Source organism: Rhinolophus sinicus, chromosome 6 (genome assembly GCF_057876585.1).
Source record: "Rhinolophus sinicus isolate RSI-liver-muscle chromosome 6, RSI-T2T, whole genome shotgun sequence".
NCBI classification, from domain to species: Eukaryota; Metazoa; Chordata; class Mammalia; order Chiroptera; family Rhinolophidae; genus Rhinolophus; species Rhinolophus sinicus.
The window spans coordinates 53,177,470-53,205,345 of NC_142506.1; the positions used below are offsets into that span (position 1 = coordinate 53,177,470).

The window sequence follows — 27,876 nt, forward strand, 5'->3', positions numbered from 1 at the left end:
GTCATTACATTAACAATAAATCTAGTTCCATGTTCAAGGAAAAGGACTAATATTAACATATTATATATAAATATGTACAGAGGGTGCCAAAAAAATGTATACACATTTTAAAAAAGGAAAAAAAAACTATTAAAATTGTTATACTCAGTATATACCAAAAACAAGGTATATACTTGAATACAAGTCACGTGTGACTTCTGCAATTACAAGAGGTGCCCAAAGTGGTTACCATCAGTGTAATTTTAATACAGTTTTTTCCTTTCTTAAAATGTGTATACATTTTTTTGGCACCCTCTGTATATAAAACAAAGAACTACCATAAAGTGATTTAAGGAGATGGGGATTGTAATTACAAATATGCCCCAGATGGAATAAAATAGCAAGAACATATGCAAAAAGCAAAGGGACATTTTTAAAAATCACTCAAAAACAACAGAGGAAACGTTCAGGCAAATAATTCCTCAGTCTCAAAAATTACAGACAATATGTTATCTGTAATCATTTAAAACCCTCAAAGAAGAAATAAAAATGTCCAGAGACAAGGTTATTAGAAAACAGAAGAAAGTGTAAAGTTTGATGTGCTCGGGATATAAATGAAAAATAAAGATGAGAATATTGCAATAACAAAAGTCAAATGAGGAGGGAGAGAAAAACAATACAAATAAAAGGACTATGATAATATAAAATTAAAAGGAAAATGTGACAAAGTACATGTAACATGTACATAATTAGAGTTTCTGAGATAGAAAAGAAAAATTGGAAAATGTTAAGTATATGATTTTTTTTTTTACCTAAAGAAAGAATTTAAAACTTTGTTATCTTCTTTTTCAGAAAATAACATTTTCTCAGAATGTAAATTATGAGGCAGTGGATGATTACTTCCAGCTGCAGTAAGTATGATTTTTAAAAGAAACTACTCATGTTAAATATGCTATTCAGGCTATTAATTCTGCAGGTATTCTTTTACTTAAGTGGCCTCATATCCTTTTAAATATCTAGATTTAAAATTCCTTAAACTGTCTGGATAAATGTGAAATTAATATTCTGTGTAAAAATTTAGAAGTATCCTTGTGATTAAATGGAAACATGACTCATCTGAAGGTTCTCAATCATCCAATTGAAAATGCAAAAAAAAATGTGTATATGACATGATACTGTAAGAAAGAGCCCAAAAATTTCCACTAAAAAAATCTATGAGAACTGATAAGTGAATTCAGGAAACCAGCAGGATAAAAAAAATTAATACTCAGAAATTGATTGCATATTTATACACCAATAACGAATTATCAGAAACAGAAATTAAGGAAACAATCCCATTTACAATTGCATCAAAAAAATAAACAAAATACCTAGGAATAAATTTAATCAAGGATGTAAAAGACCTGTACTCAGAAAATTATAAGACATTGAAGAAAGAATCTGAAGAAAATACAAATAATTGGAAGCATATACCATGCTCATGGACAGGAAGAATTAACATTGCTAAAATGTCCGTACTACCCAAAGCAATCTGCAGATTCAATGCAATCCCTATAAAATACCAATAGCATTTTTCACAAAACTAGAACACATAATACTAAAATTTATATGGAACCGCAAAAGATCCCGAATAGCCACAGAAATCTTGACAAAGAAGAACAATGTTGGAGGTATCAAGCTACCTTATATCAACTGTACTAAAAGGCTATAGCAATCAAAACAGCATGATACTGGCATAAAAACAGACACATAGATCAAGGGAACAAATAGAGAGCTCAGAAATAAACCCACGCCTTTATGACAAAGAAGGCAAGAATATAAAATGGGGTAAAGACAGTCTCTTCAATAAATGGTGTTGGGAAAACTGGACAGATACATGCAAAAAAAAAAAAAAAATGAAACTAGACAACTTGTTACACCTTATACAAGAATAAACTCAATGTGGATGAGACTTAAATGTAAGACCTGAAATCATAAAACTCCTAGAAGAAAACACAGGCAGTAAATTCTCTGACACTGCTCTTTGTAGTATTTTTCCTGATATATATCCTTGGGCAAGGGAAACAAAAGAAAAATAAACAATTGTGACTCATCAATCTAAAAAGGTTTTGCACAGCAAAGGAAACATCAAGAAAATGAAAAGATAACCCACTGAATGAGAGAAGATATTCACTAATGATACATCCACTAAGGGGTTAATATCCAAAATTTATAAGGAACTCATCCAACTTAACACCAAAAACACAACAAATTTGATTTAAAAATGGGCAGAAGACCTGAACAAACATTTCTCCAAAGAAGCCAATAGACCTGAAAAGATGGCCAATAGACATGAAAAGATGCTCAACAACACTAATCATCAGAGAAATGCAGATTAAAATCACAGTGAGATATTACCCCATACCTGTCAGAATGCCCATGTGAGGAACCTCCATACTGTTTTCCGTAGTGGCTGCACCAAATTGCAATCCCACCAACAGTGCACAAGTGTTCCCTTTTGTCTGCATCCTCACCAACACTTGATCTTTGTTGTTTTATATACAGTGCCAGGTAGGTACTAGACTAATAGGTAGTATCACTTCGTAAATTACATAAAGGTCTAACCACTATACTATACACCTGAAACTAATATAGAATAATACTGAATGTCAACTGTAATTGAAAATTTTTAAAAATAGAAATGAGAGATAAAGGGGGAAAAAGAGAAATGTTAGGATGGTTATAGAATGTTAATCTGACTTTTTAGGAAAATTTTCCCAGAGTTAGGACTCCATTAAACTTGTCTAGAAAAATCAAGACTAGTTTCAGAGCTCAAATATGTTCTCCAACAAAGGATAGAATTGGGAAAAGTAAATATGAACTTAAAGTTTATATTCAAAAATTTGAACTCAAAGTTTATAGTCTATAATATTAAAAAGTTCTTGTGAAAAATCGTGGTCTGAGAAGGTCGTCTGACACATGAAGGGACCGAGCCCACAGAAGTTAAACATCTTCTCCATGCTCACGGGGCTGGTTAATGGCAGACTGATGATGAGAACCTTGGAGCCTGGTCCGAGATCAGTACACCAGACATTATTATCACTTAGTATCATGCTTTAATCAAAGAGATCCCTTAAGAAAGATTTTAGCACACCAGAAAATCTTAATACATAGAGTATCCTGATAATAATTTTGAAATACATAAGACCTGGATGTTTATTCTAAAAGAATATTTCCAAAGCCAAATGATTCCAATGTAAGAAAAATATTATCCCAAAAGTGTCCAAATAAAGTTAATCATGACCTCCTTAAAGGAGAAAAACAAAAAAGAAACTGTAAAAAAATGGGCTATTTCTTTTTTTTTTTTTTTTAATTTATTGGGGTGACAATTGTTAGTAAAATTACATAGATTTCAGGCATACAATTCTGTATTACATCATCTATAAATCCCATTGTGTGTTCACCACCCAGAGTCGGTTCTCCTTCCATCACCATATATTTATTTGATCCCCCTTACCCTCATCTCCCACCCCCCACCCCCCTTACCCTCTGGTAATCACTAAACTATTGTCTGTGTCTATGAGTTTCTGTTTCTCATTTGTTTGTCTTGTTCTTTTGTTGTTTTTGGTTTATATACCACATATCAGTGAAATCACATGGTTCTCTGCTTTTTCTATCTGACTTATTTCGCTCAGCATTACACTCTCAAGATCCATCCATGTTCTCACAAATGTTCCTATATCATCTTTTCTTACCGCCAAATAGTATTCCATTGTGTATATATACCACAACTTCTTTATCCATTCATCTATCGAAGAACATTTTGGTTGTTTTCATTTCTTGGCCACCATAATCAAAGCTACAATGAACATTGGAACACACGTGTCTTTATGTATAAATGTTTTCAGATTTTTGGGGTAGATACCCAGGAGAGGGATTGCTGGGTCATATGGTAATTCTATTCGTAATTTCTTGAGGAACCTCCACACTGCCTTCCATAATGGCTGCACCAGTCTGCATTCCCACCAACAGTGTATGAGGGTTCCTTTTTCTCCACAGCCTCTCCAACACTTGTTACTATTTGTCTTGTTGGTGATAGCCATTCTGACTGGGGTAAGGTGATATCTCATTGTGGTTTTTCTTTGCATTTCTCTGATGATTAGTGATGTTGAGCATTTTTTCATATGTCTAGTTGCCATTTATATGTCCTCTTTGGAGAAATGTCTCTCCAGGTCCTCGGCCCATTTTTCAATTGAGTTGTTTGCTCTTTTGTTGTTGAGTTGCATAAGTTCCTTGTATATGTTGGATATTAGCCCCTTATCGGAGGCACTGTTTGCAAAAATCTTCTCCCATTCAGTTGGTTGCCTATTTATTTTGTCACTGGTTTCTTTTGCTGTGCAGAAGCTTTTAAGTTTCATATAGTCCCATTCATTTATTTTAGCTTTTACTTCCATTGCCTTTGGAGTCAAATTCATAAAATGCTCTTTGAACCCAAGGTCCACAAGTTTAGTACCTATGTTTTTTTCTTTGCAGTTTATTGTGTCAGGTCTTATGCTTAAGTCTTTGATCTATTTTGAATTAATTTTGGTACATGGTGACAAATAGCAGTCCAGTTTCATTCTTTTGCATGTGGCTATCCAATTCTCCCAGCACCATTTATTGAAGAGGCTGTCTTTCCTCCATTGTATGTTTTTAGCTTCTTTGTCAAAAATTATCTGTCCATATTTATGTGGTTTTATTTCTGGGTTCTCAATTCTATTCCATTGGTCTATGTGTCTGTTTTTCTGCCAATACCATGCTGTTTTGATTATTATAGCCCTGTAGTACAAGCTAAAGTCAGGGAGTGTGATACCTCCATTATTGTTCTTTTTTTCTTAAGATTGCTTTGGCTATTCAGGGTCTTTTGTGGTTCCAAACAAATCTGATGACTTTTTGTTCTATTTCTTTAAAAAATGCCATGTGGGATTTTGATGGGGATTGCATTAAATCTGTATATTGCTTTGGGTAATATGGCCATTTTAACTATGTTGATTCTTCCAATCCATGAGCACGGAATGTCTTTCCATTTCTTTGTGCCTTCTTCAATTTCTTTCAAAAATGTCTTATAGTTTTCAGCATATAGGGCCTTCACATCCTTGGTTAAGTTTATTCCTAGGTATTTTATTCTTTTTGTTGCAATTGCAAAAGGAATTGTGTTTTGTATTTCTTTTTCTGAGATTTCATTATTAGTATATAGGAAAGCAATGGACTTTTGTATGTTGATTTTGTAGCCAGCAACTTTACTGTATTCGTTGATTCCCTGGGAGACGGACTTCTCCTCTATTAATAGTTCGCCTGGGTCACAGGGTGCAGTGTCCGTGTGGGTATGCGGAGAGCTTTTGAAGTTCCAAAGCTCTTCCTGCACCAGATTCAGAGCCCGTTTGTTTCAGCAGTTCTTTTTACTCCTGCAGGGATCCACCCAGATAGGTGGGGCCAGGGGTGGGGTGAGTTGTGAGAGGTGGCCCAGAGGAATGGCGGCGACCACCACCACAGCTGGTCCTGCTTCCACAGCTCCCTCCCCTTTGCCAGAACTAGTTGGGCTATGAATCTGTGTCTGCGGTCCACAGTTCTCAGAACAGCAAATATTCTATTATTTTGATCTGACACTGCTACTGTTTCGCTTCTAGCACCGGGCAGATGGGGGCGGGGCGAGCTCTGGGAGGGGAGGGAGGGGGCGGCTAGTCTCAGTACCTAAGCTTCTGTTCTCTGCTCGGCAGTGAGGGCTTAAACCACCGTTTTCAGCCTTCTTCCCTCAGTCTTTTCTCCGAGGTCTCTGCCGTGAGCATTGGGTTCAGCCGTGGTATATGCTGTCCCCTCAGCCCTGTGGGCCATAAGCGGAGCCCTAGCAGTCCGAGTTCCTCCCTCTCCTGCAGCTGCGGTAGTTCCGGGAAGCAGCGAGCTCGGAGCACTGAGCTAGGTCTGCGTCCTGCGCCCGCACGGCTCCATCTCCGCACTTCTCCCTTCCCTCCTCTCCCACTCACGCAATTCGCCCACCTTTAGGTGAATTTAGTAGTGGGCCTCTTCGTCTTGCCTGTCTGCTGTGCAGGGAGTCCTTTGTGGAGTTATTGTTGTTCGATTAGTTGTAAATTCCAGGGGAGCTTTACAGAGGCTCACCTCATGCCGCCATTTTGATGACATCTCGGCTATTTCTTAATTCAGTAAATTTCAAGCACGTTTTACCATTCATTCCCATCCCATAGTCTTTACATACTTAAGCAAAAACCAGAACTCTAATATCCCAGAAAGTGTGAGTAACTATGAGTAGAATCAGATAAAAATTGAGTGTTGGAATAAATAGCACCTAAGCACTTAGTTTCTGGAGGAAGACCACCAACTTAGAATTGTGTCTTATGGCATTTATATGGTTGTCATTATGTCCTGACGATACATTTTCTGAAAAAATAGCATTGTCTTTCTAGGAAAAAGTCCACTTTTCTTTAGTCTGCTGCTATGCCAAGTGAATTTGAGTACCCCACTCTATGCCAAGCACTTTCTAGGTGTTCAAAATACGTGGTGAACGAGGACAAAGTAGTGCTGTCATGGGATATATCTCGAGTGGTAGCCTAAAACCAGAAAGTACTCAAATAAATAAACAAGATAATGCCAAATAGTTCTAAGTGCTGTTAAGAAAATAAAACAGGGTGGGGGGTGGGAGATGAAGGTAAGGGGGATCAAATATATGGTGATGGAAGGAGAACTGACTCTGGGTGATGAACACACAATGGGATTTATAGATGATTTAATACAGAATTGTACACCTGAAATCTATGTAATTTTACTAACAATTTAATAAAAAATAAATTTAATAAAAAAATAAAAATTAAAAAAAAAAAAAAAAACCAGAATGAAGTGGTACAGAGGGGAGAAAATTCTACTTTAGACAAGTCAAGAGAGGCTCAATTCATCCCTTTCCCCCTCACCCACCAATGTTTCTCTTGATTCTTCTAAAGTTATGGGTTCTCTTGGGTATTTTGGTTTTGTGGATGTTTATGCAGAATTCTGTTGCTGTAGAATACCCATCAAATTGTCAAGGATACTTTAGTGTTAGTCTGAGACTTGAGATAAAATACCTAAAGCTTTGAAATCAGCCCTGGGGGAATGGGGGAAATCTACCTCTAAGGAAAACTGTAAAGAGCCTTGATCCTCAGCTTTGCAGGAGGCTGCAGCCAGACCAGTGACCAAATCATGTTTCGCAACCAGCATGACAATAATGTCACTGTTTAGATACCCTTAGGGCAGGATTCATCCAATTGAATATGCAATGGAAGCTGTCAAACAAGGTTCAGCCACAGTTGGTCTGAAATCAAAACCCATGCAGTATTGGTTGCTTTGAAAAGAGCACAGTCAGAACTTGCAGCTCATCAGAAAAAAATTCTCCATGTTGGTATCTCAGTAGTAGATTTACTGCTAATGCTGGACTGTTATGCACCAGGAGTATTTGGATTCCAGATTTGTATTTGACAGACTTCTTCCTGTGTCTCGTATCATATCTCTAATTGGAAGCAAGACCCAGATACCAACGCAAAGATATGGCCGGACACCATATGGTGTTGGACTGCTTATTACTGATGATGGTGATATGGGCTCTCCTATTTCCCAAACATGTCCATCTGCTAACTCTTTTGACTGCAGAGCTATGTCCATTGGAGCCTGTTCTTAGTCTGCTCGTATTTACTTGGACAGACATATTTCTGAGTTTATGGAACGCAATTTGAATGAACTGGTTAAGCATGGTCTGCCTGCCTTACGAGGGACACTTCCGGCAGAACAGGACCTAACTGCAAAGCAAGTTTCCATTGCAACTGTTTGTAAAGACTTGGAGTTTACAATATCTGATGATGATGATGATGATATGTGTCTCCCTTCCTGGAAGGTCTTGAAGAAAGGCCACAGAGAAAAGCACAACCTGCTCAACCTGCAGAAAAGGCTGATGAAGCAATGGAGCATTAAGTGATAAATCAGTCTATATGTGTATTGTCAAATATGTAAGAATGAAAGAGCACGTACCGATGACAATAAGCTATAATTTGAAAAAAAAGATGCAGTGGTGGAATGGTATGTTTTTGGAATCAGTCCAGATGTGTTTTTTCCAAGCAACTTCACTGAAACCATATAATGGGATGCATTTTTCTTTGAGAGGGTCTATATAATCATTTTCCAGAAAGTATATTATCTGCACTGATTTTTTATATGAAGTACAGTGTCTGTGGTTTTAAAGACAACTGTGAAGTAAAATTGTTTCACCTGCTGGTGTATTGGGGGTCGGGGGAAGAAAAACTGTATAGAAAAATGAAGATGCAATATTTACTTTAATGTCCTTTACAAATCATATTGTATTACTGAATTTATCAAATCAAAGTTTCCAGCAAATAGAGCAAAAGTCGTAATTGGCATAGTTATAAGATGCTTCCTGATTTCAAAGTTGTTAAATGAGAAAAAAAAAAAAAGAAATGTATCTTAGAATTGATGAAATATGGTACCATGATTTAAAAATACAAAGGTAAGCTATTTTGTATCCTCACTTATTTATTACATTTTATATCTAATATACGATTACTAAATATTAAAATATAATGAATATTGGAAGAAAAATGACATTCGTTTGTGGTTAGTTAGTTTGTGTTTGTTATTTCCCCAGTTTTGTCCAAAAGTGAAAACCTTAGCAGGTGAGGGATGTGAGTGAAGCTTTCAGAATGTCCTCCTCTGTGATTTTTGAGTCCTCCTGTTTTGCCTGAGCACATAATGATTTACGTTCACCTCACGAGCTCGAAAGGCGGACCTCCCTTTCAATTGCAGTCAGATCATATTATGCAGCGTAATGTGGTTCAGAAAACTAATTTCATCACTTACTCTTTATTGTTCCAAAGGTGTTATCAATAGGAAGGAAACATCCATAGAGGCTAGAGAAGGAACCGCTGCAGTGGTGATGGCCTCATAATGCCATTAGGAAGCAGGAAGAGATGTCAGCAGCAGAGCTCCACTCTCCAGGGACAGAGGGTGGTAGTGAAACCGGGGGGTTGAAATGCTGATAGATGCCCACTTCTAGTTCCCATTATGTCCACCCTATGGAACACCATGAGGTGGGAGTGTCTTCAGGTCTGACTGACCACAGTGCACCGCTGCGTGAGCAGAAGCAGCAAGCAATCTCCACCTCCCTCCCCCACAGGCCTCTAGAATTAATTCCTCAGGGGAGGAGGGTCGATCTCATCTGGTACATGGGATTTTCATCTGCTCTGCAGAAAGGCAGAGTCATGCCTACCTCCCTTGTGAGTCTATAATCACCTGTGTGTGTTGTTTCTCCTAGATACCAGAACACAGGTCTTATGCTTGTTCAGGTTAGGCCCAGTGAATACACAAAAGCATGTCCAATCGCCCCAAAGGTAAGTGACATGGGTAGAAGGAAAAACAAATACTTCAATAATGCATAGGTACAAATTTCCCATTATAAAAACAGTCACAGGGATGTAAAATACAGCACAGGGGCTATAGTCAGTAATAGCGTAATGACTACGTATGGGGCTAGGTGGGTACTAGACTTACTGGGGGATCACTTCGTCAGTTACTAACACTTAGTAACATTTTATAATGCTTCACTGTTGAGATAGCATTATTTTACTTTGGACACAGAAAATCAGATATAAACACATACAAAAAAGTGTAAAGTTTTTCATTTTTGAACATAAATAAAGCTGTGTAAAGGAAAACTGAAATTAATGGAAGATACAGTGTGCCAGAGAAGACTGCCATCATGTCCATATTTATCTGGCATTTATTTATTCAAAAATTTAACCATTTCTTCATTCAAAAAAACGTATTGCTTACCTACTGTGTTTCTAGGTTTTAGGCTATGTGCTAAGTAATGGGAGTTACAAAGACGAAAAGATTTCCGTAGGGGTAAACCATCTAGCATTAAGAGAACATAGGACACAATTCTCCAAGAGCCCAGATGAAAGAGGGAGTGATTTTGATGGGGATGGGAAAGGTACCAAGAAGGTGATGCATAAAATGACTGTAGAAGAATAAGCAGCAGCTGGGCAGGCAGCCGCCCATGGGGTTCCAGCGAGAGGCACACACAAAAGCAGAGCCGTTCCGGTAATGGCGAGTAATCGTGACAGTAAACCCAAATTCCTCACCCCCACCTCCTCCTTTGAGTCCTCGTTCCACACTGAGCGATGCTGCCTCTCTTTATCCCTTCTCAGCCTAACTACCAATCAATAAACATAGACTGAGCACCAACTATGTGCCAGGCATGACACAAGACAGAATACACACAGGAAGACTTCAGAGTTAAACGAGACGTCATCCCTGCCTTTCAGGACTCCCTCACAGGGAACCTGTTCCTAGCAGGGCGAGGGTCCATGAGTTTAGACGAAGCCCTGAACTGAGGCAGACGTGATCCATCCTGGAGCGCTGCTGACACACACGGCTTCCCCAGGAAATTGCCTGCAGGTACATACCAACCACTCCTGTCCACCTACCATGCCACCACCCCCCCCAGGGTAGTCTGCGGAGGAAGTAAGAAACAGCACCAGCCCAGGTCTGTGTTTTCCATCTTCAGCTGCGTGACACCTTTCCATACCAGACGCCTTCTTAAACCCCTTGGTTTCCTCCACCCCTCTCCTTCTCTAATCAACAGATTCATTAGGGATCCCAATTCACCCTATCCTGCTTGGCCCAGACATTGCAAAAGCAGTTACTCTAACCTGAGTTCAGATCCAAGCTCTCCCACCTACTGGCTTGGGCAAGCTGCTAAACACTGAGTCTCAGCGGCCTCATTTGTAAGAGGGGGAATGTAACATCTATCTCACAGTATGTATCTACTCTGCAGAGAGTATTAAATGAGAGAATGAATGCAAAGTGTCCAAAACAGTGCCTGTCACAAAGTAATTAACATGACCGTTTTCTCTCTTTTCTTCCATCCTTGGCACCCCCAGAGGAGGTTTAAATCTAGCTGCCCTCTGTATCCCAGGTCATTTATACTGAGCTGCCCACTGAAATAGAATGGAGACACAGGCAATAGCCCTTTAGGCAACAGGAAAACGTAGCCTTGTGGAGGTAGGTCCTTTAGCTAGCCAAGAAAATCAAACCTGTACACAGCTACAAGGGATGCTTTCGACCCCAGGACCCTTCTTTGTGCCCCTGTGCCCACCAGTAAGCGTCATCAGCCTCCCAGATAAATATTAGAGAAACACGGGGCTCAGCTCTGTCATGTACATGGAACCCTGGCCCACAAACTTCTTTTCTAGTTGGATAAAGTTAGGCCCTGATAAACCTCTGGACCACATGGACCATGGACTGAGCCATTTGAACAGGACCCTGCCATCTTTGTCACTTAGTCCTCAGAGCCTGCAGCAGAGCAGCAAATAGAACTGGCCACTCCCACAGGGCTACATCTCAGTGTTTAACCATGCACCGAGATCCAGAATGCAGTGAGGCCCCCCGAGTAAGCCAGTCCCCAGAGGGCCTTGGTGATTCCTTCCAATATGGATTTTCCCAAGAAGAAATGACTACGCTCTGTCTAATCCATTATCTACCAACATTTCTGTGTTGAGGGCTTTTAGAATTTCTGTCTCAGTCCTGTTGTTCTGTCCAATTAGAGGGAATGTACTATATCTGATTCTGAGCTAAGGCAGGAACACTCCTGCCCTGTTTCTGCACTTAGGAGAATAATATTACCTAAAGAAAACCAATGCACTCATTGTTTTCATTTAGGCTGTCAGACTCTCTCTGTTTCGGTGTCCAGTCCTGGGGGACGTGTCAGCCCTACAGCAGTGGGTACCCAAGAAAACAGGCTTATTCATGCCTCCCATACTCTGTACCCACGCTCTTGTTCAAGATATCCACCTGCAGGTCAACTCATATTTTTAATCCTAGTCCAGGTTCTTGATTCTGAGGCTAAAGGGGTGTCTCTTGTCAACGAGGCCCCAAAGAAAAGGGATGAGACGAATAAGATCATAAAGTGATGGGGGGCCCTGACCATGACAGATTTCAGGACCTCAGTCAACCATGTGTGTTATATGGACAATACAGTAATGAGAAAAGGCAGGCCCGTGTTTCTGAATGCATTTGATAGGAAAACATTTACGGATTTAATGATGATGACAGCAAGGACCGTGGGCAGAGCTGTTGAAAGAACAAGTCAGGTCCTGAGGGTGAGAGCAGGTGGTTCAGAAGACAAAATCCAGGAACTCCTGCTGTGGGGCATGCCTTTCAAATGAAGCTTGAAAGGTCTTGGTGTAGCAGGAAAAATCTCTAGACCTATCAAACTTGGCTGGACATCATTCTTTATCCCCACCCTCCTCATTCCCAACTCCTTCTTTAGGGCAGGAAGTATTAGGGTTTTTCAGATTTGCCTCGTGAAAATATGGGACATACAGGACATGCTTACGACACAATGCAAGGGTCTAGACCCCACTTAGAAAGCCTGGGAGCTGGGGAGAGGGGAGGAGGCAGGGTAGACAGCAGAAAAGTAAGGTGTCCTGGAGCCATGCAGAAAAAGAACCAGTCGTCCTAGTCAAGGAAGAACCAGGACTCTGGTTAAAAAGAAGTCAAATTAATAACTAGATATGTTATAGAAACATGCCAGTTGAGTCAGGTGCAAGCTGGAAATACAAAGTTGATAGCCATGACTGTAGAGATGCTGGTGAAAGGTGAGATTAGATCAGTTCTCTGAGATACTGATGTAAGAAATCAGAGAACTAAGCTTTGGGCCTCGTGAGCAATAAAGGAAAAATGAAGCAAAGAAACTGAAACCAACAAGTGAACAAGACAAACCAATAAGCAAAAACTCATAGACACAGACAACAGTTTAGTGGTCACCAGAAGGAAAGGGTGGGGCAGGTAGAAGAGAGTAAGGGGAGTGATGGTGATGGTGACAGAAAGAGATTTGATTTTAGGTGGCGAACACACAACGTGATATATAGATGCTGGATTACAGAATTGTACACTTGAAACCTACATAATGATTTTAACCAATGTCACCCCAATAAATTTAATTTAAAAAAACAGATAAGTAAGGTTAATGGGTCATTCCTGGGGAGAAAATGTATGAGAACTATCGGTTACCTATGTGTGGGGCTCAGATTAAGTCATATTATTCCAATGTCTGTATTTAAACATTATAGATCCTGAAAATGTGCTTCATTAAAAAATTAGCTGATGAGGGGGAAAAAGAGAGAAAAGTGATCGAAGAAGGAGGAAAACAGCACAGAGCAGTGTGTAGATCAAAAAGGTTATTGCTTCACATCTAAAATGCAGTTACTTTTAGCTATAGACATATTTTAGACCATATGATGCAGAACCACTGAACTCACTACCTAAATCACTTCATTGCAGGTGTTCCAAATAGCTGTTGGTTGTGATACTAGTAAATTCATCATTGTTAAAGGGTAAGTATGTTTGCGTTTGAACTGTCTTACTCTTTCCATTTTAAAACAAATGGTGAACCAAATGGTAATTACTAGTGATAATATTAGTCTCATGACGGACATGTCCAGAATGAAATCCAAAATTGAACTGACATTGGCATCCAAAAATTGAATTGACCATTTGTCTGAACCAAAATTGTTTGAACTTTTTGCCAAGTCAAATATTACATTTGAATCCTACCAAAAGGGTCAGAGAACTAACCTTTCTCCATTATCCGCGTTTTTCTCCACTTTCACTTTTAATAAGCCAGTGACTATCTTTCACCATTACCTCTCTCAGTTCTTCAGACTACAACTCATTCCTAGAGAAATGAGAGGGAGAAACACTTAATTCTGTGTACCATCCCACCCAAACCAGTTGGAATTTTATTTCCATCAGAGAATTGCTTCTATCCACATTAGAGAAGTCTCAGTTTCCTGCACCATTGCTGATGGGGAATTTTTTTTAGAGCACACCTAGCAGAACCACCACTGTTTCCTCCAGTGGGTCCCAAGGTATGACTTTCATTGATTTTACTGTGGTTTGCAGTGATGCACACTGGTTTTGTGTCATCCTCGTGCCACAGCTCTTTCCTTCTACATGGGACAGAATCAAGGTCAGCATACACACATCTGTTTAACTGAGGTTAAATGGATAACGGAGACAGCGACAGATTGCCCTTCCTTTCCCGTGGTGTGGAGTGGGGGTGAGAGTGGGGGGGCCCTGACTGTTCTCTGAGTCTGTTTATGAAATGACTTGCTCTCATCCAAAGCAAATGTCTGCTCATCTGTCATTTCAATAATCTTGTTAGGACTGAATTGTAATAATCAGTTCCTGGATTGATACTTAAGTATTCCCATCTCATTCCGCAAGGAATTGTCTATTCCTGCAATTCCTTTCCCCAGAAACACAGAAGCTAACTGACTTCTACAGCCTAGAGCACCCTATTTCTGGGATGGTCTACATGCTTGCTCCTGGGGGGTACAGTCTATGGACCAGCACTGGCATCGCCTGGGAATTTATTAGAAATGCAGGCTCTCTGGCCTCATCCCACACCTGCTGAGTCAGAATCTCTATTGTCACTAAATTTCCAGGAGATTAGCAGGGGCATTGAAATTTGAGAACAACTGCTCTGAGCAACATGTTAGCAAAATCAATTTCCAGTACCACTGCATGAAGTTTTCCTTCCTTGGTGAGATGCAAAGCAGCTTGAATCACTCTATTTCTGGAAGAGCCTAGATAACAATTGTCAAGCTTGGTTACTCATCAGAATCACCTGGAGAACATGTTTAAAAACAGATCTCAGAACCTTACTCCAGGCCTCTTAATCAATGACCCACTGCTCTGAAACCCTAAAAACAACCCTAATATCTTTTATTCAGGTTGTGGTGAGCCCAAGGTTTTCACATTCCACCATAAGAGACCTTTGCGGGGGGGGGGGGGGGGGGAGGGGGCGGCCCGGTAGCTCAGGTGGTTGGAGCTCCGCGCTCCTAACTCTGAAGGCTGCCGGTTCAAATCCCACATAGGCCAGTGGGCTTTCAACCACAAGGTTGCCAGTTCAACTCCCGCAAGGGATGGTGGGCTGCGCCCCCTGCAACTAGCAACTAGCAACGGCAACGGCAACTGTACCTGGAGCTGAGCTGCGCCCTCCACAACTAAGAGTGAAACGACAACAACTTGACTTGGAAAAAAGTCCTGGAAGTACACACTGTTCCCCAATAAAGTCCTGTTCCCCTTCCCCGATAAAATCTAAAAAAAAAAAAGAGAGAGAGAGACCTGTGGGGTCCAGGGTATTTCTGACAGGAGAGTTGTCAATGGAGAAGGGCATCTCTTGGGGATTAATTCAGGGCGGGAGATGGTCTGGGCTTCCAATATCTACCTAAACACAGTGCTGACTAGGGTTCCTTTTAAGTTAGACTAGAAGCAGCCAACAAAAATGGTCAAATGAATAACTTACTAAAAACACTATCATTTTCTACACCATGATAGCCTTAGGTCTGCATGAATCCTAACTAGTGATTACGTGAAACCTAAAGTAGCTCCTTACCTATACAACTGAGTCTCTAGTAGCAACTGGAAACCTGTTTTTTAAAAATGTGTGAGGAATAAAACTGTCCAAAGAAATTTGTCTTCATTTTGATGGATTTTCTATCAATTTTTCACATGTATCAAATATAAGAGGTTAATCAGTAGATTTCAAATTCTGGTGTCTTAAGAAACATTTGTGAAACTGATTTTTAAAAGTAGAAATGCTAGGGCAACACATGAATCCCAGAGATTCCAATTCAATGAGTGATGATTCTGTGATACTCTCAAGTTTGAGAATTGCTAAGTTAAATGATTTAACTGAATTAAATAAGTCAAGTTTGTGCAAGTACATAAGGAATGATGATATTACAACTTCATTATCGTTTTTTTTTTTTTTTTTTGTAGATTTAAAGAAAAAGAACATCGTCATCCTGATTTCTTTTACAGTATTGAAAAGTAAGAAATTTTTTAACATTAGCACTGAGTTTTTTATTAACGTAGTACCAATAATTTAGAACCGGTTAGTATTTATATTCCTATTAGCACCAGTCTTTTCTAACATGTGCGTTCATTGCTGTAAATTTACCTCTAGGCACTGCTTTTGCTGCATCTCATGAATTTGATAAGTTGTGTTTTCATTTTCATTTAGTCCAAAATATTTTTAAATTTCTCTTAAGATTTCTTCTTTTACCCATGTGTTACTTAGAAGTGTGTTGTTTAACCTCCACATATTTTGGGAGTATTTTGTGATTATGGTTATCTATTTGCCTTTTGTGATACCTCCTTACCCAAACAAAGTAATAGTTTTAATGTTTAAGTTTGAAAAAAGGAAAGATAAGTAATGAAAAATGTCTTTTTTTACAGGTCATATCTGAGGGATCGACCATCTAAAAATTTGGTAAGAAAACTAGAATTTTATCAGTTGGCCAAATATAGAAAATAACTAAAGCTTTTTTCCTTTTCTAGAGAGTAAAATACAGTTGGAAAAAATATGGCTCCCCATTGAGACTTCATTTCAGAGAAAAGTTTCACCCTTTGATTCAATTGTAAGTATATTCTCACTTAAATTTGAACTTACTTTGAAAGTTTCCATTCAAAAGCATGAAAAGAAGGCTAATTAATCCTATATTTAATAATAAATATTTTTCAGCACCCAATGTATGTGCCACTAGGTTTTCAGTACTAGGTTGAGTTGCACAATTCATAGTCTCCACGTTGGTGAAGGAGGTTGCAAGTTAGCTGTGAGACATAAGTGTGTAAGAGAGATGAAACTCTTCCCAGGGATACAGGCTGTCTCTTAACCCTCGCTTTATCCTCTCTCAAGTTCTCCCCAAGTTCCTTCCAGCACCCCTGCCTGTTTGATGGAAACTACCTTCCCTAGATGACATATGACTTTTCTTTCCATAATAACTAAAAGCTTGCGGGGTGGCTGGTTAGCTCAGTCAGTTAGAGCACGGTGCTGGTAGCACCAAGGTTGCTGGTTCGATCCCTGCATGGGCCACTGTGAGCTGCACCCTCCTTAAAATCAGTAAATAAGTATAAATAAATAAATAAATAAATAAATAAATAAATAAATAAATAAATAGACACATCTATGTTTCAAAAAAACCGAAAACCTAAAAGCTTGCAAGGAAAGAAACTAGATTCCTAACAAGGGACAGTATATTGGGGAGATTTCAAAAATATTATCTCTAACTTAATTCTTATAAATAATATTGCATAATAAGATACTCCGAGGAAGGCTTTTCCAAGTAATTTTGTATTCATTTGCTTGCTTCTCTGACTCTATTCTTGATTTATGATTGTAGAAGTTATACAGTTTGTCACAAAATTTAAAATATCAAAAGATAAGAGATAAATGAGTGATATTTCCCTCTTTTTGTTGTTCGTATAAACAAAAATGTGGTGAATATCCATTTATGTATTTGTGGACATGTTTGAACACCAGTCCAGATATGCCATTAGGATAAATTACCAGGAGTGAATTTCCTACGTGTAAAACATCAAAATTGTAGTCAAGGCTTTCAGCTTGTGAGGCCGTCTTAGGCGACAGACAGCTTCTGAGATCCCGCAGCATAGATGGGTAAGGAATAATGAATCAGGACTTCCAACTGAGTGTTGCCCTCAGAGCTTCCCCTGCTGGGATCCAAAAGGCCTCTGCCTGCAGGTTCTTCCCCCCACGTCTCACCCATGGCAGTTCTCAGATTTCACGCTGCGCCCTCACCCTCACGGTACCCCCTTACACTCCCTGTCATGGGTTCTCTGTGCGATCAGGCTAGTCTGCTCTCTTGTTTAGTTGTGATGTTCTAGACATCTAACCATGCTTTGCCCGGGCACCCTACACACTCCTCCTTCCACTGAGTCCTAGCATTTTACTTTGTTTTAGGTAGTGCCTAATCCCCCAGAGGTGAAATATCTTAGTGTTCTCTCTCAAAGAAGTGCACCCCTCAGTTCAATTCATCCTTATTAAATACCTACTCTGCACCAATTACCGTGCTAGGCACTGGGAATTCAAAGATAAATAAGACAGGATTTCTGCTTTCAAGGGCAAAAGTCTGATGAATTAGATAAACATAGAGTATGGGCTGGTATGCTAAGTGGAATGATACAAGGAAATGTTGTGGGTGGTTGGTATTGAAATGCAAAAGAAAAGTATTGAATTTAGTTAGGGAAGGAAGAGGGACTCTGGGAAATGTTCCCAGAAAAAGTGCATTTGAGCTGAGTCACTGAGTCTTAAAGGATAATGAATATTTAGCTGAAGGCAGGGGAGGGAAGGAAAGGAGAAGTAAGAAAGGTAATAAAGAATCCCACTGGCTAAGCCTTTCAAGCAAAAATGATAGTTTGAGGAAGAAAATGTATAGTTCAAACACTATAATGTTGATGGGGAATACAGTGGAGACAACGTGTCAGAAGAGGGTGGGAAACTAGCTCAGTGCATTCCCGACGGTGGAACTCTTTCTATCCATTCTTTTTTTTTTTTTAATTTATTTTTTAAATTTATTCGGGTGACAATTGTTAGTAAAATTACATAGATTTCAGGTGTACAATTCTGTATTACATCTATCCATTCTTATGGGAGAGCAGCATGATCAAATACTTTCTTTAGCCAGTTCCCTCTGGGAGAAGTAAAGATGATGAGTTTCAGGGAAACAAGTCTAAGTAAGGAGACCAGGTAGTAAACTGTATTGTTAGTCCAGGGAAGAAATAACCAAATAATTGAAATAGTAACAAGGGCAAAGAAGAAGAAGAATCATTTATGAAAAAAACTAGTGATTATAATAGGCAGAGTTTGATAACTGATATATGTGAGTGGTCAGGGAAAGAGAGAACAAGGAAGATGAGTGAGCCGAAGGTGACATCGGTCAGAAGAGATCTTCCCCAATCTTCCTCCACCATAGCCATTCATCTTCAAGCATCTGGACCTATGACCTCTGTCTGTCCTCCTATCACCATAGATGAACTACATGCGTATCTAAGGCCTGTCCCTCCATTTGTTAACTGTATCCCCACCCCCTTTCCTAATTAAGAACATTGCTCCTGAAATTGTCGCCTCTTTCTCCTGCATCATTAGCTTTATTCATCATACTCTACTGATTCTCTACTCATTCATCATATAAACATGCAGTTCTTTCCTTAAACCAAAACAAAGACCCTCTCTTGACCCCACTACCCCATTAGCTACTATATTCACTGTCACCAACTCTTCTCCTAGTCTCTCCCAAATCCCTGCCAGTCAGACTTTTACCCCCACCACTCCATGCTCACTGCTAGCCAGTGTCACCCGTAGCCTCCGTATTGCTAAACCTAACGTTCAATTCTCGGGTCTCACCTTATTTGATCTCATTAACAAGAATTGACACATTTGAGCATTCCCTCCTGCGTGAAATATTTTCTTCATTTGGCTTCCAGGATATCGCATTCTCCTACTTTCCCTGCTACCTCACTGGTAGCTACTCCTTAATTTTTTAATTTCTCCTTTTCTCTGTGACCTCTTAATGTTAGAATGCATAAGGCTCAGGGCTTTCTTTCCTTTTCTCTATTTCAACTTGCACTTTTAGTGATATCATCCAGCCTCATGGACCTGAATGTTTCAATATACTGATAAAACCCCAAACTCTATCACTGGTCTGAATATCTCCCCTTGTATTAGTCAAATATGACTAGGTTACGCTGCAGTAACAAGTAAACCCTAGTATCTCAGGGCTTAACTCTTTTCACGTCATAATCTGACATATATCATAGCTATGTCATCTGGACATGGCCTCCTAGGTTTCCACTATGAAAAAAGAAAACCGGGAAAAAAAAGACTGGAGGATTATAGGGGATATCTTAAAGGGTCGGGCCTAGATGTGGCTTACACCACTTCTACCCATATCCTATTATCTGGAACCTAATGCCATGACCCCAGTGTAACTCCAAGGAGGGCTACAAAGTGCAAACAGGCACAAAAATATTTGGTGAGCACTCACAGTGTCTGCAAAGTTCCAGAATGCCAGACCCATAAATTCACTTAGATGTTGAATAAATATATCACTTTTCTGCTTAGACAGTGAATGGATATACCAAACTTACCCTGTCCAAAACCGAACTCCTAATCTTTCCATCAAAACCTGCTCCATCAATAGCCTTTCCCATTTTAATTGATAGCAATCCCATCCTTCCGGTATCATTTCTCCTCTAACCTATCCACAAATTCAAGGCAATTCCAATAAAAACTCCATCAGGGTTTTAGCAGAATGTGACAAGCGGGTCCTAAAAGTTATACAGAAAACAATGGGCCAGAAATTGTCAGACAGATGTCATCCAGAACTGAATTTCTAGAAATGGCAAAGTAACTTTTATTTGACATACACTCTGCCCAATAACAATTATATATGCTCTGAGCAAAATGTAATAATTGTTTAGAAGCAGTGGAGAGCAAAAACTGCAAAACACATGACCCTTGAGAAAAGGGAAGATTTCTAAGTAAGTCGGTCCTCTGGGGTACTTGGGGTGCCCCAGATCCTCTGATACTTACAGGGAAGAAGTGAAAATGAATTGAGTGAATCTAGGATGCTGGTGAGAGAGGGGTCAGATGATCAACCATCAGACTGGGCTGAGTAGGGAAGAAGAGAGGCTGGAGGGAGCTGCCGTGTAATCAGAAAGCAGGGAGGAATCAGGGGACTGGAAGTCTCCATGAGATCAAGGGGCAGGTGAGAGGACATGTAAATGATGGAAGAGGTTGGGGCCAGAGAGTGGACTGCTGGAGCAGCACTACTTCGGACTATTATGGGAGCACTTTTTTTCTATTGGTAACTTATTTATGTCTCTGCTACTAGGGATCACTTGACAAAGTTTGTTGCTTCCAATTCTCTTAGGAAAGCAATCAAGTATTAGAGGCTAACTACAGAGGAACAGTCAGGTCAATAGGGCTCAGTGTCCAGTTCAGTTGAATGATAGCAGTGTATAGTTGATAACCGGGTATTCGATTAGGTATTTATCAGAGGCAAATTTGGGTGCTAAGTAATTAAGCTTTGAGGAACCGGCAGACAGGGATGGTCACCAGGACACTAGGACTCTAGATTATAATAAATTCTTTACCTTTATAGAGAACGGCTCAGGAACACGGTTGGGAGAATTTTACATATAACACAACAGACCCACCATCAAACACTAATAAGAATGAGGCTAGTCCTGGACGTACGATCCAACTGGGAATGTCAGTCCTCCCAGCTGCCCCTGTGCTTTCTCAACTTCCATGACAACCCATCCCGAACTAGAATCAACCCCAGAGGAAACAGGGGGTCCTAATTGCTCTACTATGAGGCAGAGAGGTCAGGAATCGGTATTATGGGTGTTTTAGGGGTACTCAGGATTCATTTGAATCAGATACAGTAAGACACACAGATATGGAAACAACTGTCAGGAAGGTAAAAACTTATTATATGTATGGATCCCAAGAAACAGGAAGGACAGCAGGCCACACAGGGCCACCCAGAGAAGCATCAGGGTCTGTCAGGAGGCAGAGGGAATGAGGGGAAAGTGGGGGCAAGAGCCTTTATTGTGTTTTCTGTGGGAAGGAATGGATAAGGCAGGGGAAGCAGGCTTGGGGTTGGCTATTTTGAATAATTTCAGCGGGCTCTGAGCATAGGTGTCTGGTACCTGGCCCTGAGGTGACTAGGGCAGGTGGATAGTGGCCCAGAGGGAGTGTTAGAGCCCGGGAAGGAGGTGGTTGGGGACAGGGGCACTGGATTTGTTGGTTTGCATGTGAAAACCACTGAATTGGTTGGTTGCATGCTCAAAGGCAAATTATTTGCCATCTCTAGCAATTAATTAACCCCGGAGGGTCAGTCCCTCCAGGGACAGCCAGGCCCCAGGTATTAAAGCATCACAATATAATGGGCTATCCAGAGTGGTCACACAGGATTGAAAACATGTTACAGAGAGGTCTCTCCTTCCCGGTTGCAAAAGTGGAACTACCACAGTGGAGAAAGATACACATTGTAGGGCAGTTAGTTGCCAGCTGATGACATTTCTAAATTTCTCAGGCTTAATTAGCATTCTATCTTACATGAATAAACATTCATGAAAATAAGCCATGCTTACCTGGCAAGTATTTTTTTTTCCTTATTCTCAGTGAAATAAACATCAAAAATCATTATAAACCCAGAAAGTAGGGGTCATGCAATGTATCCTTGTTGCCACTAGATGACACTGTGGCTTATTGCTTTCGTGAATGTCAAAAGATGCCCGGGCAGACTTCCAAGATCTTTTTATTTAGATAAAACATACGGCTTTGCGACTAGTCTTAATAATTCAAGACTGTGATGGCTTTCAGAAGATGCAACAAGACATGCTATACCTTCCGAAGTTCCTAGAATGAGAATTTTGCTAAAACCTGACTCAGGTCTCTGAAACTGTACAAAATTGTGTGTGCTCACACACATGTGTGTCTTTTCCTTGGGGAGGTGCCAGAGTTCTCATTAGTGTTTAGACTTCCCTAGGACCCTTGTCCTGCACCAAGAAAGTCAAGCACCATTACTTCAATCCCTAGTTAGTCACACCTGAGTTCCTCCTCTCTTTACTATTTCAAACAATTAAGATGGAAATAAAATAGCTTCTCAGATACCACTATCTGACACTTAAATTTTTTCTGCCCCATTTGTGAGAATGGGACAATAACTGTTTTATAACCAGGAGCAGATGGCAGCAATTCCTAGCAGACCTGTAAAACCAGGTAGAATGACTGCGAAGTCAGGCAGAGGTCTCTGGGCAGTGGACAAAGAGATGCTGCCAGGGACCGGTTATTTTTATGAATGGACACAGAGAGGTGACACAAGAAAATATGTCAGACACTGAGGCAACCTGCCCGAGACCAAGGTCCTAAGTGAAATTTCCATCCAAAAGGTACAGGGGACTGTAGCATTCAAAAAAAGTGGGCTGGTGGAGAAGGAAGACGTGTAACCATTTTTAAAACAGTCACGAAACTGGATGCAAATGTATGTGTGACTTTATCAGTAAGTGAAATTCAGCTTCCATCTCAAGCCCCTATTTTCATACAATAACCGCAGGGGAAAACATGATCTTAACCATTTAAAAAAGTAACACCTCTCATTTAAAACTCTCTGAGTTTGGGGTACATCCTCTTAGCTCCATGGGGCTTGTGTCTGCAGTGCCAGCATCAGGGGCACGGGCACTCTTTCCGTATTGGACTGTGTGCGGGTGTCTGCTACTGGTCGTCCCATGTGCCCTGGGCCTGGGCCTTCCATGCCCATCGCACCGGGAGCTTCTGATGACTTACGTTTCTCCATCCAGCTCAGTTCTCACCGGGCTGCTGGTCCTCTGACCCCCAGCCACACCTTCCAGGCAGACCTGCAGCATCTCTGTTCTCATCATCGTCCTTCTATGGTTTAACAGTCTGGTACATAACAGGCACCCAGCGAATATTTGTTTATCAAGTGACATCAGGGCATGCTTGCTGTGGCCTTCTGCCTTTCGTCACACATCTCCATCTTTCTCCCTGCGACCAGCCAAGCTGGCAGGGCTTCAGCGACCCTCACCTTATCGATATATGGTTCCTATCAAAGCAAAGAGAACTTATGGCTCCAACTGTTAAAAGAATGAAAAGTTTTCCGCTTCATTGCTATTAGGTTGATTCTGAGAGTTGAAGGAAACCTGTACAGTGGGTACTGTTATTATTTTACAGACAAGATTAAGGCTTCAAGGGTTTAAGTAACTTCCCCAGGGTCACACTGGTAAGGGATAAAGACAGGATTTAAGCTTAAGCCCATCTGACTTGGAAGCTGGAGCTCTTAACCCCTCTATTCTATACTAAACTGTTACTTTGTCCTTTCTGTTCTTTTCAGATACAATGACAATGGCTATATTGAAGATGTGGAGGCAAATTTCATAGTGTGGGAAATACACGGCAGGGATGACTATAGCTTTAATAATACTATGAAGAAGGTATGGCGTCCTACAATGCGAATAGAATTTAACATGCAATTAGAAATGCTTTTCTACTTTATAAATATATACATTTTCTAAGGAAAATAAAACCAGTCAGCTGTGGGTAGGGGAAAAAAAGAATAGTAGTCATATTCCATGACTACTAAAATTAATTTATGAGAAAAGAAGTCATTCGCCATATAAAACAGACTTAAAGGGGTCAGCAAAAATAATGTTTATAGTTGGATGATGCAATTATAGATATTTTCTTTCCTCTCTACACTGTATTTAAGGTTTGATTATTTATGGTTTTGCCTTAGGCTTTCAGACATTGATAATATTTGTGCTGAATCAAACTTACACTCTCCAGGCCTCATCTCACTTGACTTCCTTGCATCATTTAACCCGCTGACCTTGGCCTCACTGATCCTACACTCTGTTGGTTTTCCTCCATACTCCGTAACGGATGGATCTCAGCCTCCATAGTGAATCCCTTTACTCTGCCTTTTCACTTTGTAGGCCACAGCACAAAAGGCTGATCACTCATGAATATATTAAAACATAATACATCCAGACCAAGTTTTGTTTATTTTGTAAATGAAGAATTGGGATATCATTTGAAAATCAAAGTAATCCACTATATGAAGAGAATAAAGATTTGAAGCCTCATCTTGAAAAAGTGTACATATACTTGAGAATATCAAATCAGAACAGCCAACCCAAGTGGGCATCTAGACAGAAAGCAAGCAATTTATAAGGAAAATAAAATTAAAGTATCATCAGACATTTCTATAGCAGTGCTTTGTGTCAGGAGAAAATGGAGTAAAATATTTAAACCACTAAATGTAAGACAAGGATTTTTATATCCAGCAAAATTGAAAAGGCATAAGATTATTATAATAGTTGATGAAATGTCCCTTTATTTGAAAATTATCATCTTTATATGACATTATTTTAAAAATAAATCTTAGAAAATTATAAATAAATGGTAACTTCCTTAACCTAATAAAATGTAGAAACAAAAACAAACAAAAAAAAATAGAAAACATCATACTTAATGGTGAAAATGTGAAAGCCTGAAGTCAAGAATGAAATAAGGGTACCAGTTATCACCACTTCTATATAATATTGTTCCTGATCTTTGTAATAAGGCAAACAATAAACAATAAAAATAAATAAAAAGTATAAGGATTGGAAAGGAAGAAATAAAACCATCATATTCACAGATAATATGTGAAACAATTAAAATTAATAAGAGAATTTAAGTTCCCTCCATGCAAAGTCAATATACAAAAGTCAATTGCTTCTCTGTATATCAGCAAACATTTAAATAATAAAAAATTAAATACATAGTTTTCAACTGCATTAAAATATATTAAATACTTAGGAATACACTGAAATACCGTATATAATCTTTTGGCAGAGTGGTTGTTTACATGAAGCCCAGACATGGAAATCAATGACTGAACTTAATAAGCATCTCCCATTAGAAGAAGCTTGGGGACCTGAGGTAAGAAAAGCATTACCTTGCAATTGTTTATTTATAAGAAGTAATTTGGCATTTCAGTATTATCAAAAGTTTGATGGAAACACTTTGGATTTAAATTTGTTTTGGTAAATCAAGTCCAATTTTTTTCTGGTGGATTATATAATGATTTCAAAAATGCTTCATCTTAATTTCTGTTTAATCTTCTGTTGCTCCTGTGTTACTAGCAACTTTGTTATAATTTTCTCTGCTGAAAAGATGTGTTTACAGATTATTAAATATCCTGACAAACATATTAAAACACTGAGAGTGAGTCTTTCTAAAGGAATCCTGAAGTTTCAATTCCTATACGGCTGCCAATTATCAATCTTATATAGTTTTCCATTTTTTGCAAATGAATTTTCTTGAATTGAAGTTAATATATGTTATGTGAGAATCAAATCACATATCATGAGTAAAAACTGACATATAAGGTACTTCACCCTGTAAAATGTACACCCTACAATAAGAATGTTACTTTGCTTCAACATGACAATCTGTGCATGTCAAGACAGGCATATCTACAAATAATGTGTATTCTTTATTCCACTTCAAACATCCCACTTTCCATCCACCACCCTCTATCCTTCCAGCAACCTATCTCTAGAAGCTTTACTCTAACAACTCTTTGAACAATCCTTCAACCCCAACATAACCTTTAATGTACTGATCCTACCAATCTCACCCCAGTCCCAGGTTATCTTTTCCCTCTTTATCCAGGTTAAATTCCATGGTCAATAATTATCACTCTATTAATATGTACCCTCAATTCCTTTGCCTCTTCTGACTTCCTCATACTTGTGCAACTAAATCACAATCTAGTTAAATTCAGCTATCCACCTTAGCAGTTGACTGTGGTAAGAAAAAAACATACCCAGGCTGACTTGTTTCATTTTAATTTCATGATTAAAATGGTTCCATAATAATGTCCAACAAACATAACTGTATTTCTCTAGTTCATTTCCTCTCCTCCTCTTGTAAATAGCTATTGAATACTTTCTCCTCTCTCCTAAAATTCCCAATACCACTTCCCCCATCCTCATTCTTATCTAATGAATTTGCTTCCTACTTTACCAAGAAAATATGGTAGTTATTAAACACAGTGCTAGATCCTGTTATTTAAAGAAAATATTTTTAAATGTGCAATATGTTGCCATATTGTTTTTTTCTATTTTGTCAACTATCATTCTTGATAACTACTTTTCCTTGTATTGTAACCTATTTTATATTATGTTTTTAAAAACATTATTCTAAGGAAGTATCCTTGGTAGTTCATAGGCTTCACCAGATTGATAAACAGACCCATAAAAGAAAACTTACACACACACACACACACACACACACACACACACACACACACACGATCACTATGAGGTTAGGAACCCCTAATATAGAGATAAAAAGAGAAGGACTAAACCTTGGGTCATTTTACTATTTAGAGAAGTAAGAGGGGAAAAGGAGATGAAAAAGGAATAATCCAAGAAGCAGGAGGAAAGCCAGGTGAGTGTGGTGTTCTAGACATCATGTAATCAAGTCTCACAAGAAGGAGGGAGGTATCAACTGTGTCAAATCTAAGATAGGTCAACTATGACGAGGACCGAGAAGTGATCATTCACTTTAGCAACTTAGAGATAACTGGTAACCTTGACAGGGTTGGTTTCAGGGGGACAGTAAGAGTCAAAACCTTACTGAAGTGGGTTTAAGTGTGGAAAAAAGGAATTCAAAACAGCAAGAAGAGATATCACTGATGAAGAGTTTTGCAGTAAAGGGGAGAAAGAAATAGTGGGGTCGCTGTAGAGTGATGAGGTGAAGAGTGGGCCTTATTTTTAATAAGTTGAGAGAAATAACAACATGTTTACTGATGTGAATACTCCAAAAAAAAAAAAAAAAAAGGAAATTGATGATGCTTCATTAGCATCTCAAACTCCACATGTCCAAAACTGAGCTTCTGTTATCCACCCTGCACACACATTCCAACATTCTTCCCTCAGTTAATGGAAATCCCATCCTTCCAGTTTGATCAGGATAAAATACTCCAAGGATCATCTTATGCCCCATTTGGTCTTTCAGGTTGGCTCTTCCTTCAAAGTATATTCTAAATTTGTTCACTCCTCACCACCCCAATTGCCACCCCCCTGTTTCAAGCCACCATCACCATCTGAGTTATAACAACAGCCTCGTGATTGGTTTCCCTGCTTCAGCCTTGCCCACCATGAATCTACTCACAACACAGCAGTTAGATTGGTCTTTCTAAAACATAAATGAGAACATGTCACTCTTCTGCTCAAAACCGTGCAACGGTTCCAGTCTGACTTAGTTATGACAAAGCCTTCGCGATTTGCTGCCACCACCCCCATGACTAGCTAGCTTCCTCCTTCGGGTCTTTACTTACAACTCAACTAGTCAATGAAGACTTCCCCCAAAAAAGTTACCATCACCCCATGACCGTCCTCTTCCGTTTTCTTTAATGTCATTAGCATTTATAACTCACT

The 27,876-nt window shown here is 39.4% G+C and overlaps 1 protein-coding gene and 1 pseudogene across 1 annotated transcript in view; both read left to right on the forward strand.

Annotated features, from left to right (window-relative positions):
• The window catches only part of CATSPERE (catsper channel auxiliary subunit epsilon), an 84,497-nt gene that overhangs the window by 46,988 nt on the left and 9,633 nt on the right, over positions 1–27,876 (forward strand). Inside the window, exons 12-19 of the mRNA XM_019730846.3 lie at positions 832–890; positions 9,302–9,377; positions 13,333–13,385; positions 15,838–15,888; positions 16,297–16,330; positions 16,399–16,478; positions 23,778–23,877; positions 25,283–25,369. Of these exons, the coding sequence (XP_019586405.3) occupies positions 832–890; positions 9,302–9,377; positions 13,333–13,385; positions 15,838–15,888; positions 16,297–16,330; positions 16,399–16,478; positions 23,778–23,877; positions 25,283–25,369 (540 nt within the window). The remainder of the gene's footprint in view (positions 1–831; positions 891–9,301; positions 9,378–13,332; positions 13,386–15,837; positions 15,889–16,296; positions 16,331–16,398; positions 16,479–23,777; positions 23,878–25,282; positions 25,370–27,876) is intronic.
• LOC109446960 (proteasome subunit alpha type-1 pseudogene) lies at positions 7,183–7,947 on the forward strand (annotated as a pseudogene).